Source organism: Petaurus breviceps, unplaced genomic scaffold, assembly GCF_028583685.1.
Source record: "Petaurus breviceps papuanus isolate PSGF00001 unplaced genomic scaffold, PetGlider_PUasm1.0 175, whole genome shotgun sequence".
Classification (NCBI taxonomy): domain Eukaryota; kingdom Metazoa; phylum Chordata; class Mammalia; order Diprotodontia; family Petauridae; genus Petaurus; species Petaurus breviceps.
This window is the reverse complement of record NW_027185764.1, coordinates 8,575,930-8,590,413: the sequence shown is the minus strand read 5'-3', so window position 1 is coordinate 8,590,413 and position 14,484 is coordinate 8,575,930. Positions and strand designations below refer to the sequence as shown.

Genomic DNA, 14,484 nt, shown 5'->3' with positions numbered 1-14,484 from the left:
ATTTTCCTTCTTAATATCCCACCTCCCCTGTCCCTACTTGTTTTTCTGTTAAGTTTGATTTATTTCTATACCGAGTTGTGTGTAATGTGAGAGCTCTGGATTTTGGCTATGCCATTCTTAAGTTTTCAATTTGGTGATCCTTGTATTTTTCATTTATGATTTTTTGGAATAATGTCTAGGCTTTTTTTTTTTGGACCACAGTTTTCAGAGTACAATGATTCCTAAAGTGTCTCCCTGATCTCTTTCTCAAGTCAGTAGTTTATGATATCAGATACAACATTTTGTCCTATTTTTCCAATTATTTGCTATGTTCTAATATTTTTTTATTGTCTCACAGAATCATGTATTTCTGTTTGCCCATTCTAGTTTTCATCGAACCCATTTCTCTTGGGTTAGTTTTATCACTTTCTCATCTAAGCGGGCCAGAGATTCCTATAGGCTACTTGTGTTTCTGGTCCTTCTGGGAAGTTCCAGGCTTCCTTGTCCACACTAGTATTGGTTTTAACTGGTGATTCCCTTTCCTACAACTAAGTTTTTGTCGATTTCTTGGATACAAGAAGTCATTTGCTGTAGGGTCATCACTGGATATATATATATATATATATATATATATCACTATATATATATATATATATATATATGTAAAATTATTAAGTCTGGTGCAAATTTCTGGTATTAGCTAGAGTAGTCTGCCTTTGTTCAGGAAGCCATCTTAGTTGGACTAATCTACCACTTACTATCTGCACAGCCTTGTATATCATTCCTTTGAACTTCACTGTCATCATCTATATAATAAGAAAGTAATATCTGCCCTAGCAATTACACAGAGTTGTTATGAGATTAAATAATAGATAAATGGATTTGGAAATACAAAAATGCTATGTAAACATAAGCTATTATTTTAACTGTTTAGGGCAATATAAGAAGAATATGGGGTTAAATCAGTCTCTAGTTTATAAAACCTTTAAAAACTGAAACATTCCAATCTAATATTAAAAATATCTCCTCAGGAGGAAAAAATTATTTACATATCCCTGAAAATATCCATTAATTTTATAATTTAACAAAATAATAAAATATCTACTTAGTATTACCCAATTTTACCAATATAAAAATCAAGTTTTAACTCCTTTAGGTAACCACCTTTTCAAAATATATCATCACTAAATTAAAAGCAATTAAAATTATCCATTTTCCTTTTAAATACAACTTTCGAAAGTCTCTTCTACATATATGCCAAAAGCACAAGGCAATTCCACAAATGTGATGAATAAATGTGATGACTGTCTTTTATATGTTCTAAATATACAGATATTCAACTTCAATTAACATTTTTTATTGTTGGGGAAAAATAGAAATGAGTTAATTATTTCTCACACCCTATTTCTCGAATGTGAATATTGTGAAGCACCTGGTAGACAGCACAGCAGAGTGCTAGACCTAGAAGCAGAAAGACAAGTTCAAATCTGCCCACAGATACTTACTAGTTGTGTGACCTTGGGCAAGTCATTTAACTTCTGACTCATATTCCTCAACTGTAAAATGGAGAAAATAATAGTATCTACCTCCCAGGTTGCTATGAGGACAAAATAAGAGATATTTGCAAAAGTTAAGTAGCACAGTGCCTGGCGTACTATAGTATTAGATCTGTACCTATCCGCGCAGATAAACAAATAAGTTCAGACTAGTCCAGGAGGTTAAGCTCTAGGAATAACAAAGACAAAAATGAAATAATTCTTACCTTAAAGGAGTTTACATTCCATAGAGAGTAATCAGATAAATAAATAAAATGTTAATTTGAGGAAAGAAAGCTTTAATCGTGTATAAAAGAAAGGAAATACTCCACTGCCCAATAGAAGCAAAAACTCTAGAAGGGTGAGAGGAGAAAGTGCATTTCAAGTTTAGGAGGGGGACCATTCCAACCATGAATGAGGGGGAGAGGAGTACAGAAGAGAGCGAGACAGCATACAGGAATACAGAGAGAATAAGGAGCCAACAGAGTGCATTTTACCTGGAATTTAGGGCAGTAATGTGAAATGAGGCTGGAAAAGAGGGTATGAGCCAGGTTGAGGGAAAAATTTTAAAAACTAGAAAGATATTCTATGATTCTATTCCAACACTTAGTTTAGATATTTCATGATTTTATGAAAAAGTTTCTAAAAATGTCAGTGTCTGGAAGTCAAAATCTTAAGAGACTTGACCCCATGCACTCCTGTGAATCTGAGTGATGACATGTCCTGAAAATTTGGAAATGAAGTACAACTCACAACAAAAATTTAGTATATTAAAATTTTTAAAAATACATTTGGCAACCACTTTAGAATACTACTGAAAAACAAAAATTTTTTTTCCTGGTCATTTTCACACCTTGCAAAATTTGAAATGCTTGTAAAATAAACAAAGAAAAACCAATAAAAGAGACATGAGCACAAAATATACCTAAACAAAAAAACCATTACCCGTCCTCACAGAATGTTTATATAGGGAAAAAAAATGAGTACATTCAATATTCTTTCCAAATGACAGGCATAGATTATTTCTTCAAGTCTAACATAAAGTTTAAATTATGATTTAACAGTAAAAGATCATGTACATTTATACAAATTATTGCCACTAGTTTTAAAAGAAATGCACATACTGATAAATTTGTAGAATTATATACTTTCCAGAAAAATTGGTTATAGATCTCTATAATGCAAATACTAATTACTTCATTATAAATCCAAACCAAAATTTCTCCCCAAAGAAAAATTCCTAAACTGATAGTGTCTGTTGAGTAAACAATTAACACAACACACAAGGAAAAGGTCAAAGGTATGTTTTATACCAGCACTTTCTAGAGCTTCCTCACAGATGAGATTGTTCCTGTTCTGCTACTGTCTTCTCACCAGCTTCCCACACTTATTAGCTACCTAACCTTGGACCAATTACCCAACTTCCTGTGGTTTCAGCTTTAAAACAGGGATTATAAAACACATACTATCTACATTGTAGTTTTATGAGGAAACTTTTTTGTAAACTATAAATTCCCATGATAAGAATCACTGTTATTTTTATTCCTTTTAATTCTATTCCTTTGCCCTTAATATTTCATTTGCAGTCTACTGTTTCACATATTCACAATTCCTTTTTTTGTCACTGTTTATGACAGATCAAATGACTCATTGCCATATGCCATTAACAATCTAGTCTGAAAATTCCTTGAGGATAAGGTTCTTGCTTTGAAAAAACAGTGCCCTATTAATTCTCTAAGTTCTAAATATTACAAAATGTGTAACAACAAATCTCTTGTAATAGAATGTTAGGCTAAAGGAAAACAGAAGGGAAAGAGAAATAGTAAGAAGTCAGATAACTTACCTTTCCCCCTGTGATCATGAAAGCTGTTCAAGTGAATCACCTCTTCATTGCCACCTCCCTCTGCCATTTTAAAACACAGATCTGCACATATATGTACCAGCTAGTACCTAAGTATAGCAATGAAGTACTCAGAATGATCTGAAAAATAAGGCAAAGGGAGAAAAAGCACTTAGTGTTTTCAATTCTAATTCATCCCAGGTAATTTCCCAAGCATCAATGAATCTCAAAATCTTTAATGAATAGTAGCAGCTATAAAAAATGAGAAACTGAAAGTGAGAGAAATGATTACTAGTAACTAATGATTTGGGGAAGATTCAAAGTTATTCCTTTTCTCTTTCCTGACTGCAAGACCTCAGTCTCTGAAGGTCCAGCTGAACTTCTCTACCACAGCCCACCCAACCTTAAAGGGGAATCTCTAGTCTTAGGTGAATTCCATTCAATTAAGCTTGGATGGAGAGAGATCCTTTTGTCTAAACTGCCCAAAATCTGGGGTAGGGAGGGGGAACCTGGCCTTTTGACTGAGTCCAAATTCTTTTATTAAAGGGATTTGTTCTGTGAAGTTTGAATTCAAAAGACTGCACTTGAGGACCTAGACTGGCCACATGTGACCAAGGCCATAGATTCCCCACTCTTAGGGCGATAGTCTCTCTATCCAAAAGTGACTTGATATCTCTCTCAGCTTCTCATTAGAGTAAACCCACTTTTCTTTGTAATTCAACTGTTTAAACTGTTAACCAATTAGTCAATTGCTGTTTGATGAACACCTCTAGTTCAAAGGCCTAACATAAAGCAACCAGGTGTCTCTTTGAAAGAATGAGAGAATAAGGAGCCTTTTTGTTTTTCAGTCAATCATATGATGGCCTTGATTGATAAAATTATTCATAATTTACCCCAAAACTTTGTCTCTCAAAATTTTTCTAATCATCACAAAAGCATCCCATTCTTCTTCCCCCATACCTACAACCTTCACTACTCCATTTAAAATGGGAACAAGCTCCAAAATTTAGGAGACATTTTTTTTTAGCCTTTAAGGAAACAAAAACATAACAAAGGGGGGAAAAGACAAAGAAGACAGTACATAGCTATGGAGCACTGGTTCCCAATTTCAAGACCAAATTAAGGTAACCAGACTCCAAGGAGGCAGTATTTCTTAGGTCACCTAAAGGACATATCTCTCAAGTTCAAGAAGGGACTAGGACAAAAACCCCTAGGTATTTCCCCACTGTTCCCTGCACCATATTCACCACTTTTCAAATTATCATCATACTAAAAATAAAAATAGCACTGCTAGACCAGCATCCTAACTGCTGAGACCTCATTCAAGAATCTTATAAGTCATCCTGATTTTAAGTCTTAAATTCCTTTAAAAAAATTATTCAAGTTTATCCCTCCCTCATCCCTTTTTTAAACATTTCTTTACAATCTCATACCCTGTGCCCTTCCTACTTTTCATACTACATTCCTCTCATGCATTCCACCATCCAGCTATAAGGCCCACGTGTTTATTTCTCAAACATAATAACAGTCTGGTCTTGCCTTCCCAATCTATGTCTATGGATTATGCTTCCTCATCACCTCTGCTTCTTGACTGTTTGAGTTCAAATTCAAAATTTTGAAAAAGAACCCTTGCCTCATATCCCCTCAGCTGCAATCTCTCTCTCATATACATACATACACACACACACACACACACACACACACACACAAAATCTTGTACCTACTTATTTACATGTTGTTACCCTCCTTAAAATGTGAGCTCCTAGAGGGCAAGAACAGGTTTTGTTTTTCTCTACATCCCCAATGTTTACTAAAGCTCACTGCCTGGCACATAGGAAGCACTTACTAATAAATGCATATTGTCTGACATCTGCTCCAATTCTCACAGAACAGTCCTAACTCCCAAGCGTGGTTTCTCTTCTAGTTCTTTTCTTAAACTGGACCAAACACCACTGGCATTTAACCAATAATACTAAAATATTATCAGCTGTTCTTGGCAATATATAACAATGACCTAGTGATCCCACCACTGAGAATATTTCCCAAGGAAATAATTCAAAAGAAAAAAATCTCATTTGTACAAAGATGCTTATAGCCGCATATCTAATAATAGCAAAACTCCAACCTTCAATGTCCAATTATTGGGTGAAAGTTAAGATAACCAGGGACTTTAATGCAATGGAATATTACATTACCACTGCTTCTGTTGCATGAAGATGAGCTCTAATTTTCTCAAGTGGGCCCTACCTCTACCAACACAGCTCATGTTTTTCAGCTGAGGAAGTAGTTTCTGAGGGTTCCTGTGACTAATAAAGGCATCCTGGCCAATCTGGTGATGGACCTCTCCAGCCTTTGTTAAACTGACTTTCCTAAAACAAACTGTTTGCTCTGTCCCCAGGGAAGCTTTCTGGCTGGGCAAGACCTGCCAGGGTTTATGCTCCTCTGGCATTAAGCCTTTCAGAACCGAGGGTCAGTTCCATACCACAATAAGGCACTAGTGTAAAATTTTAGCTGAAGATATTTCCTGAAAAATAAAAGTGGAAAAGTATACAAAGTATATGGAAAAGTGAAAAAGTATACAAAGTACTCCAAACTGGTGGATACTGTGATGGATACAAATGCAATACACAATGTAGAAAATGTTTGCACTGTCCTAAGAACAGGAGTTGTTTCTTTTGCTGTTTCTGACTTCTTGTGAAGACAAATAAATGCATTAAAAAATCATGTTATTCTCAGTCACAACTGGCTTATTCATCATACGTATTCTGTAACAATGGGAAAAAAAGAAAACATTTCTTTTCAAATCACAAGACACAGGAAAATGTTCAATGGGCAGCCTCCCAACTGTCAACAACCCAAGAAAACCATAATAAAAACCCAAGTAAAAAATTATGTTTAGCTAATAAAGAACAGTATGACTGACAGATTTTATATATCAACCAAAACCATTTGAAAAACATGGAAGCATTCAGAAAAATAAAAAGGGTGGGTGGGGAAACATGTGATGGAAGGAGTGCTATCCTTGGCCTTGTGAACAATAAGAAAATGAAAAACTCACATAACTTTTTTGTTGGGGATATTCTTATCATCTTTACTAATGCTTCACTATAAAGTTAACACAAGCAAGCTGTTAACAATGGCAAGTGTATTCATGTTGAACTAAAGAAAAAAATGTGTACTCTGAATATTTCCAATTCTCTAAGCTTCAGCATAAGAGATGAGACACAACTAGCAAAAGGAATAACTTAACTTTTCAGGAGCCAAGAACAGAAATGATGGATACTGAAGAGATTTAATTTTTGAAGTATTTGATCTATCTCATAGTTGAATTGCTTCATATCTTGCACATACTTACCGAATCCTCGAGCTATTCTCTTGAAAATATATTTTATAAAACCCTCCTGAATCCCATAAAGCCACATTCTAAAGATTAAGTGACTTTACACTTTAATTTCCATCAATACTGTCCACTAGGTAATGCAGTGGATAAAATGCTTGGGCCTAGAAGTTCAAATGCAACGTCAGACACTCCTGTTTTCCTCAATTTCCTTAAATGTAAATGGACAATAATAGCACCCATCTCACAGTGCTCAAGAAGAACAAAGAAGAAGTCTTTAATAAATAAATGCATGTTTCCCCTTTGGAACTCTCCTGCTATAATGCTAGCTTTGTACTAGAACAATACAAATGGTACAATCCACACTCATTATGTGGTTTACACATTCACTAATAAAATTGTTTAATTTTTAACCCTAAAATGAACATTTGCAGAGCTTTCCTGGTCATTTGTGGACACTCACAGAATAGCAGAAAAATTAAGTTGTTCTGCTGAAGTTGAAGGCCATACTCTGCCTTCTTGTTTCAGCTCTCATTCTATAAAGGCATCCTTTTCACAGTCTATTTAGTGCCATCTTTTTTCACATTTTTCTGATTTTTCATTGGTGATTTTGCTGTTTAAAAATGGCAGCCAAGTATAGTGAAGTGCTGTCTAGGGTTCCTAAGCACAAGAAGGCTGTGATGTGCCTTAGGGAGAAAATATGTGTATTAGATAGGCTTTGTTCAGGTATTACTGTCGGTCATGAATCAACATAGTTAATGAATCAACAAGGTTCATCGAGAAAAATATAGAAGAAATTCCTGAATCTGTACATGAAGCCATTCTGGAAAGTGCTAAAGTAAAGGTTGTGGCCTACAGGAAAGCTAAACCTGTATTTCCCCAAAGAGCAATAAGTTCACCGTTTGTTTATTCAGTATTTGAGGTGAATTTATAAAACATAAGTACGACAGGTCAACTGTTCATCCTTATCCGAATTTCAAAGTTATATTATTTAAACTTGTACTTAAATGAGGCTTTTAATTGCAAGTCATAAATATCATAAACTTTAAAATATTCAGCTCTGACAAGATGATCTGAATAATGAATTTTCAAACATAAGAACTGGGTTTTAGCTTATGTTCAATTTACCACCTTACATACCTAAAAGGAATTATAATTTCAGTCTTGAAAGTTAAACATAAATTCTAGAATGAGTCACTTATTAGGAAAAAAAAAAGACCTTTCTCCAAATACAACTCTTCAGACAGTGTTTGTGTGTATGTGTTCAAATCGTCTGTCCTCCAAAAATTAATAAGTAAACCAAATTTGTGTTTCTGTACTAGTGGTTCCAAGCCTTTTCTGCCAAGGACTATCTTGATATCTAACTGCAGTAAATTTCAGTCTGCCTTCAATTTTCTGTATTAAAATTTACTTCCACCTTTTATGAAACAGATCTGATGTTATTTCACTTTCAAAAGATGTTGGAATATGATTAAATATTACTTCCTACACAGGATTCCATTCTACATTTGTGAATAATCTGTAAATCATATTACATAAAATTATGATCAAAAGGATGTTTTTATAATATCTATTTTATAGGCAGTGAGTTCTACAGCAGAAACTTTCTTCCCACTTAAAATACTATTTTTCCTATTCTCTTCCTGTCATATATTTTCTCTATCTTCTACTTACTATTAGCCTTTTCCTGATGTAATCACCCCAAATATTGCATTGAGAACCATCAGAAGGATTTATTGCATAAGGCCTAGAATATACTCCATCCTTGTCAGCATCTTAACATCCCTAATTTCCTTCAAAGCTCAGTTCAAAACCACCTTTTGAGACTTTTCCTCCCCTTATCTTCTAGTATCTCACAAATGAAATTATCTTGTCTGTATTTTGTAAATACACAGGACTTTTCTCTCCCCAGCTAGTATCTCTCAAGTGAGATTATCTTGTCTATTTTATAAATACTTACAGGGGGCTTGCTATCTCCCTGGGAACTCTTTGATAGGTAAACTTTCAACTGATCTTGCACAGATTTAGACTTTCATTTCATTTCTAGGCCATCTATCTTCCTTCCTCCCCTTTTCTATCCAGCACTTTTTTACATGAAGTCTTCCCCCAATAACTCCTTAAATGCAAGAACAATCTCCTTTGCTTTACATTAGTGTTGTTGTTTTAGCTGTTTTTCAGTCACATCCGACTCTTCATGGCCCCTTTTTGGGGTTCTCTTGGCAAAAGTATTGGAGTGGTTTCCCATTTGCTTTTCCACCTCTGAGTCCTGATTTAAACTTAGGTCCTTCCCAACTCCACGTCCAGGCCCACGGTGCCTAGCTGCTCTTTTTTAACAAATGTTTGTTCTTTCTCCATCCTGAGGGTAGGAACCGTCTCATTTTTCCCTCACAAAGTATCTAGCACAAAGAAGGCACAAATAAATGTTTGTAGGCTTACAGATGGGCTACTAGGTTTTGGGTGGAGAAATGCTTAGTGTTTATTTTGTTTATCTTAGATTCTAGTAAATTTATTTACACTGACATAGCATTTATTCTTCTTTCAAAAGCTGCTATTGCAGGGGATTGTTTTTTTTTTAAATAAATTTTTATAGATATATTTCGTTTGCATCACATTGTTTCCAACATATTTCTTTCATTCCTCTCTCCTAGAAAGCCTTAATAATAAAAAAGAAAAATGAAGCAAGCAGTGAAACAAAAGGTTCAGCAAACCGAACAAACATTAGGAAAAAAGATGACATTGTATGAACTGTTTCTGGAGAGTAGCTAGGAAGTGCAGTGGACAAGAGCACTGAGACTAACGTCAGGAAGACTCATCTTCATGAGTTCCAATCTGACCTCAGACACTAGATGTATGACCCTGGGCAAGTCATTTAACCCTGTTTGCTTCAGTTTCCTCATCTGTAAAATGGACTGGAGAAGGAAATGACAAACCACTCTAGTCTCTTAGCCAAGAAAACCCCAAATGGGATCACAGACAGTCAGACATACAACAATAACAGGCTTACAGATACAAGTTTCTGCCTTTCTGGTTACTCTTTGGCAAGTGGCTAGTAAATCCCAATTTCCTATATCCCTAATCTCTGAAGTTAAGAACCACAGTCTACCTACACAAAAATTCTTTTCTCTTGTTACCTCTCCCTTTTATCCATATCTAGATCAACCCCTCCTCCTCCCCCAGGCTCTGTCCTCCTCTGCAGAATCCTTGCTGGGTGCTACCTAGAATTACCTTGCTGGGTGTTACCTCTGTGGTCAACAATTTAGCTTTTTTCAATTTAATAAACATTCAGAATCTCTTCTCCTTTTACCATCTAATAATGAAATCTGGATTTCTTCTCTCGTTCCACTTCAATACTAACCATTCCTTCTTTCACTCCTTTTCTTCCCCAACTGACAAGGTCAAGGACATGCTCTCTATTGTCATCTCCGGATACAGGCCAATAACCTTTATCTTCCTTCCAATTATATCATTCTGTTCCTATCCTTCATCTTACGACACTCTACCACCTTCCTCAGTGATTTTAGCTCATGCCTTAGTTTCCTTCATTGACAATTCCAGCCATCCTCAGTGATTTAAATATTTCTGATGCTCCTAACAACTTCATCAACCTTCTCTCAATCTTCTCAATTCCCACAACCATCCTCTCTTTCAGTCGGCAAAAAGGATAGTCATTCCTCATACCTCACAAACGTCCCAAAATGCTCTCCATTCCCCAAACACTGAAATCAGAAATGTCCCTTTCTGATTACAATTGCCTATGCTTCCTTTGTTTATTCCTTCTGATTCTATTTTTTGCTTGATGGTAATTTAATAAGTGGTTTCTCATTTGCCCTCACCATATACTTCAATATGGCTTTACTGCCTTCCTTTCATTTTTGCCTCTTATCCTGGTGTGTGCTGATAAATGTTTAACCATTTGGGGGGGGGGACGACGAAACACTTTTAAGTTTAATTTACATTATTTTAACATTTCCCCTTTACTTTCTTTAGTCTACACAATAAAAATAAATAAACCAAGCCCTGATTTGTAGCATCTGCAGCAGAGGTGTAATTGCTCACATTGAAAATTTAAAAATCATTCTGATTAGAGCTGGTTCCAGGAACACTAGAATCCAATCCAATTTTTTTTGGAGGGCAATTGGAGTTAAGTGACTTGCCCAAGGCCACACGGCTTATTTTTTTGTGTTAAGTGCCTGAGGCCGAATCCCAACCCAGGTCCTCCTGACTCCAGGGCCTGTGCTCTAGCCGCCCCAACCCAATCCATTTTAACAAGGCATTATCCCTGACCCTATGAATCCCTTCTTCTCTAAGTTTTTCCAATCCTGTGTTCTAACACCAGTCCCCAACTGTGCACATTTTTGACTCCCTTCTTCTTCAGAACTTTGGGCTCAGCAATTAGACATGAAATTGTGTCAACTGGATCCACAGTTTGCTATTTAACCTCACCAGGGCCCTTTTAGCATATGGGAGTGCTTCTATTCAAACTTAATTGACTATCATCACACTTACAAAACAATGAAAGGAAAGCAAGCTTACACAGAACTCAGCCTAAAACTAAGACTAGGGTTAGAGTTTTCTAAATTGGGGTGGAGGGGAGTTGTGAGAGTGCCAGGACTTGTCTTCCCGTCAATGGACAAAACTGCTGAATACTTTTGAGAACAGTTCCTATGTAAAAACATACACTTTTTTCCCAACAAAAACAAATTCAAATCAAGGTCAACAAAAGTGACATTAACATGGTAAATTTGATCGGGATGATAATGAATGCAGCAGAATGATTACTTAATGTAGTATAATTATTTTGAGAAACAGTGTGCCACAAAGAATAGAAAAGTGATCCTTTTTTTGTCTGGTCTTAAAAAAAAAGAGGGCCTGAGGCAGCCAGGTGGTGCAGTAAGAGCACAGGCCAGGTGTCAGGAGGACCCAAGTTTGGTTCCTGCCTCAGACACTTAACACCCGCACAAAAAAACTAGCGGGCAAGTTACTTAACCCCAACTGCCCTCCAAAAGGCCAAAAAAAAAAAAGAGGACCCAAATTCAGGTCCCACCTCTGCCACATGATAGCTTCTGTGACTGTGGGCAAATCACTTAACCTCACAGTGCTCTAGTTTGGCTGGCCTGCCTACAACACTCTTAAGTGTAGACAACCAGATTAAAACAAAATAAATAAAAATACAATAGAACAATGATATATTAATATGTAGTTTTTCTAAGTCAATATGGAGCCAGCAGGGATCCTTAATTGGGTTTAGTGGATCCCATTTTTATTTGAGTTTGACACTTCTGCTATAGCCAACTCTCTAAAGATTATAAATTGTAGAGAAAATGTATAATCAAAGATTTTTCCCCGTGAATTCACTATACCAATGAAATTACAGGTCTAGTCTTTATCTTATCCTATGATTATTTAATATACTACTTGCAAAAGAGGTCAAGGGTGACTTACCAGTGGGTGAAGAAAGAGGCCACCTAGCAATGGGTGAAGATTATGTGCAAAAAGTGTCCCAGAAAAACATCCCAGGTTGAAGCCCTGGATCATCTCAAATTGCATGTCTAGTAGGCATCTTTAAACTCAACATATTTAAAACTGAATTCATTATTTATCCCCTTAAGCCCTCCCTGACTCTGAAATTTCCTTATTACTGCTGAGGGCACCACCATCCTCCCAGTTCCTCAGGCTGGAAACTTAGGGGTCATACTTGACTCTTCAATATCTCTCACCTCCCCACATCCAGGTTGTTACAGAGATCTGTCAATTTCATCATGCAACATCTCTTGAATATACATACTTCTTTCTCTCCTCTGACACTGCTATCACCCTGGTATAGGCCCTTATCACTTCACACCTAGACTACTTCCTTTGATAGCCTGGCTGGTGGGTCCTGCCTACCTCAGGTATCTCCCCACTCCAATCCATTCTCCAGTCATCAAAGTAATTTTCTTAAAGCACAGGTTCAACCAAGTAACCATCCCTAGCCAACTCCTTACTCAATAAACTCCACTGGACTCCCTACTGCCTCCAGAGTCGAAGATAAAATTGCCTGTCTAAAGTTTTGGCTCTGGGCATTTTTTTGGGGGGAGAGGGGCGTTTTGGAGGGGGGAAGGCAGGGCAATTGGGTTAAGTGACTTGCCCAAGGTCACACAGCTAGCAAATGTTAAGTATCTGAGGCCAGATTTACTCAGGTCCTCCTGATTCCAGAGCCAGTACTCTATTCACTGCCACCTAGCCACCCCCTCTGGGAACTTTCTTTGCCTAAAATGCTCTCTCTCCTCGTCTGCCTTCTTGCTTTTATAGCTTCCTTTAAGGCCTGACTAAAAGGATATTTTTAACAGGAAGCCTTTCCCAAGCCTTCTTCATTGCCTTCCCTTTGTTAATTAAATTCCTATTTATCCTGTATATATCTTGTTTGTATATATTTGGTTGCATGTTTTCTCCAACATTAGATTTTGGAGCTACCTGATGACAGGGGTTATCTTCTGCCGTTCTTTGTATCCCTAGAGCTTAACACAAGCAGGACACTTAGCAGGCACTTACTTACTAGATGCTTAATAGTAATGACTGCCCAAATAATCAGGAACTTGTGCAAGTAAGGTATTGTTCACAAATAGTCTTACATCATTCCCAAAGGCCTAGCTTTCCTTATCACTTCTTTAATCCACAATTCCCTAATTCCCATGACAGGGATCATGGGAAGAGGAGTTGAGCTTTGAAGATGAGATTAACCAGCCTCTAAAGGAGCAAAGGAAGGAAGAAAAAATCTAGACCAATCCATATGGGCTTCTGCTAACTTAAGGCTGTGTGCAGGAAAGGGCTCAGAGGCTACCATGTAAAGAGGGGGAGGGCAGCAGCAATAAACTCACATATTTCACATCCTGCTAGCAAAACAGAGTTCTTTGAGGTCAAGTACTGTCTGATATTTGTATTTGTACTCCAGCACCTAGCAGTGTCTGGTACACAGTAAGAGTTTAATGAGGAAAATGAAATTCACAGGCATCAGATTAGTTCTGACCTGAACATCCACAATACAAAGATAATAAAGAGAAAAACGCAGGTTGTGGCAGATTATGACATGTGGTTGGACCTGATTTAGCCTCCTGGACAGGATCTATAACTAGATAATGAAATGTAACCAGCATGGGATGGTAGGAAGAATTTGGACTTGATTACATTTGGGAAATCCCTCATTACTTTGAATGATCCTTAGTTGCTCACTGATGAAAAATTATTAGTAAGTTATAATAGCTACAAATAAGGGAGTCCACCACCAAGAGAACGAAAACTGCTAGTGACTGAAGGGCAACAAGCCTAGGATGACAACATGTTGCCAATGAAGAAATATGTGCAAGAAGCATCATAAAACAGAAACATAGAGAAGTACTGGTTTAAGAATAAAAACTGATTTTAAAAAAAAAAAGAAACTAAATCGGGGTGGCCAGGTAGCACAGCGAGTAAGAGCACCGGCTCCAGTGTTGAGAAGACCTGGAGATCGAATCCCGGGCTCAGACACTTAGCACCCACCCAGAAACACCTGGCCATGTAACCTTGAGCAAGTTACTTAACCCCAATTGCTTAGGGGCGGCCAGGTGGCTCAGCGAGTAAGAGCATCTGCTCCAGTGTCGGGATGACCTGTATCAAATCTGGGCTCAGATACTCAGCACCACACCCAGAAATAACTGGCCGTGTAACCTTGAGCAAGTTACTTAACCCTGATTGCTTTAAAAAAAAAAAAACTAAATCAAATCTATTGATTTTTGAAAAAAATTTTAAAAACAAAAAAAATTATTCATTTTCATAGT

The 14,484-nt window shown here is 36.8% G+C and overlaps 1 protein-coding gene across 1 annotated transcript in view; it reads right to left on the bottom strand.

Annotated features, from left to right (window-relative positions):
• RNF216 (ring finger protein 216) overlaps positions 1-14,484 on the bottom strand; it is a 196,629-nt gene that overhangs the window by 129,699 nt on the left and 52,446 nt on the right. The window contains exon 2 of the mRNA XM_069084744.1: positions 3,358-3,495. Within this exon, the coding sequence (XP_068940845.1) occupies positions 3,358-3,424 (67 nt within the window). The 5' untranslated portion in view covers positions 3,425-3,495. The remainder of the gene's footprint in view (positions 1-3,357; positions 3,496-14,484) is intronic.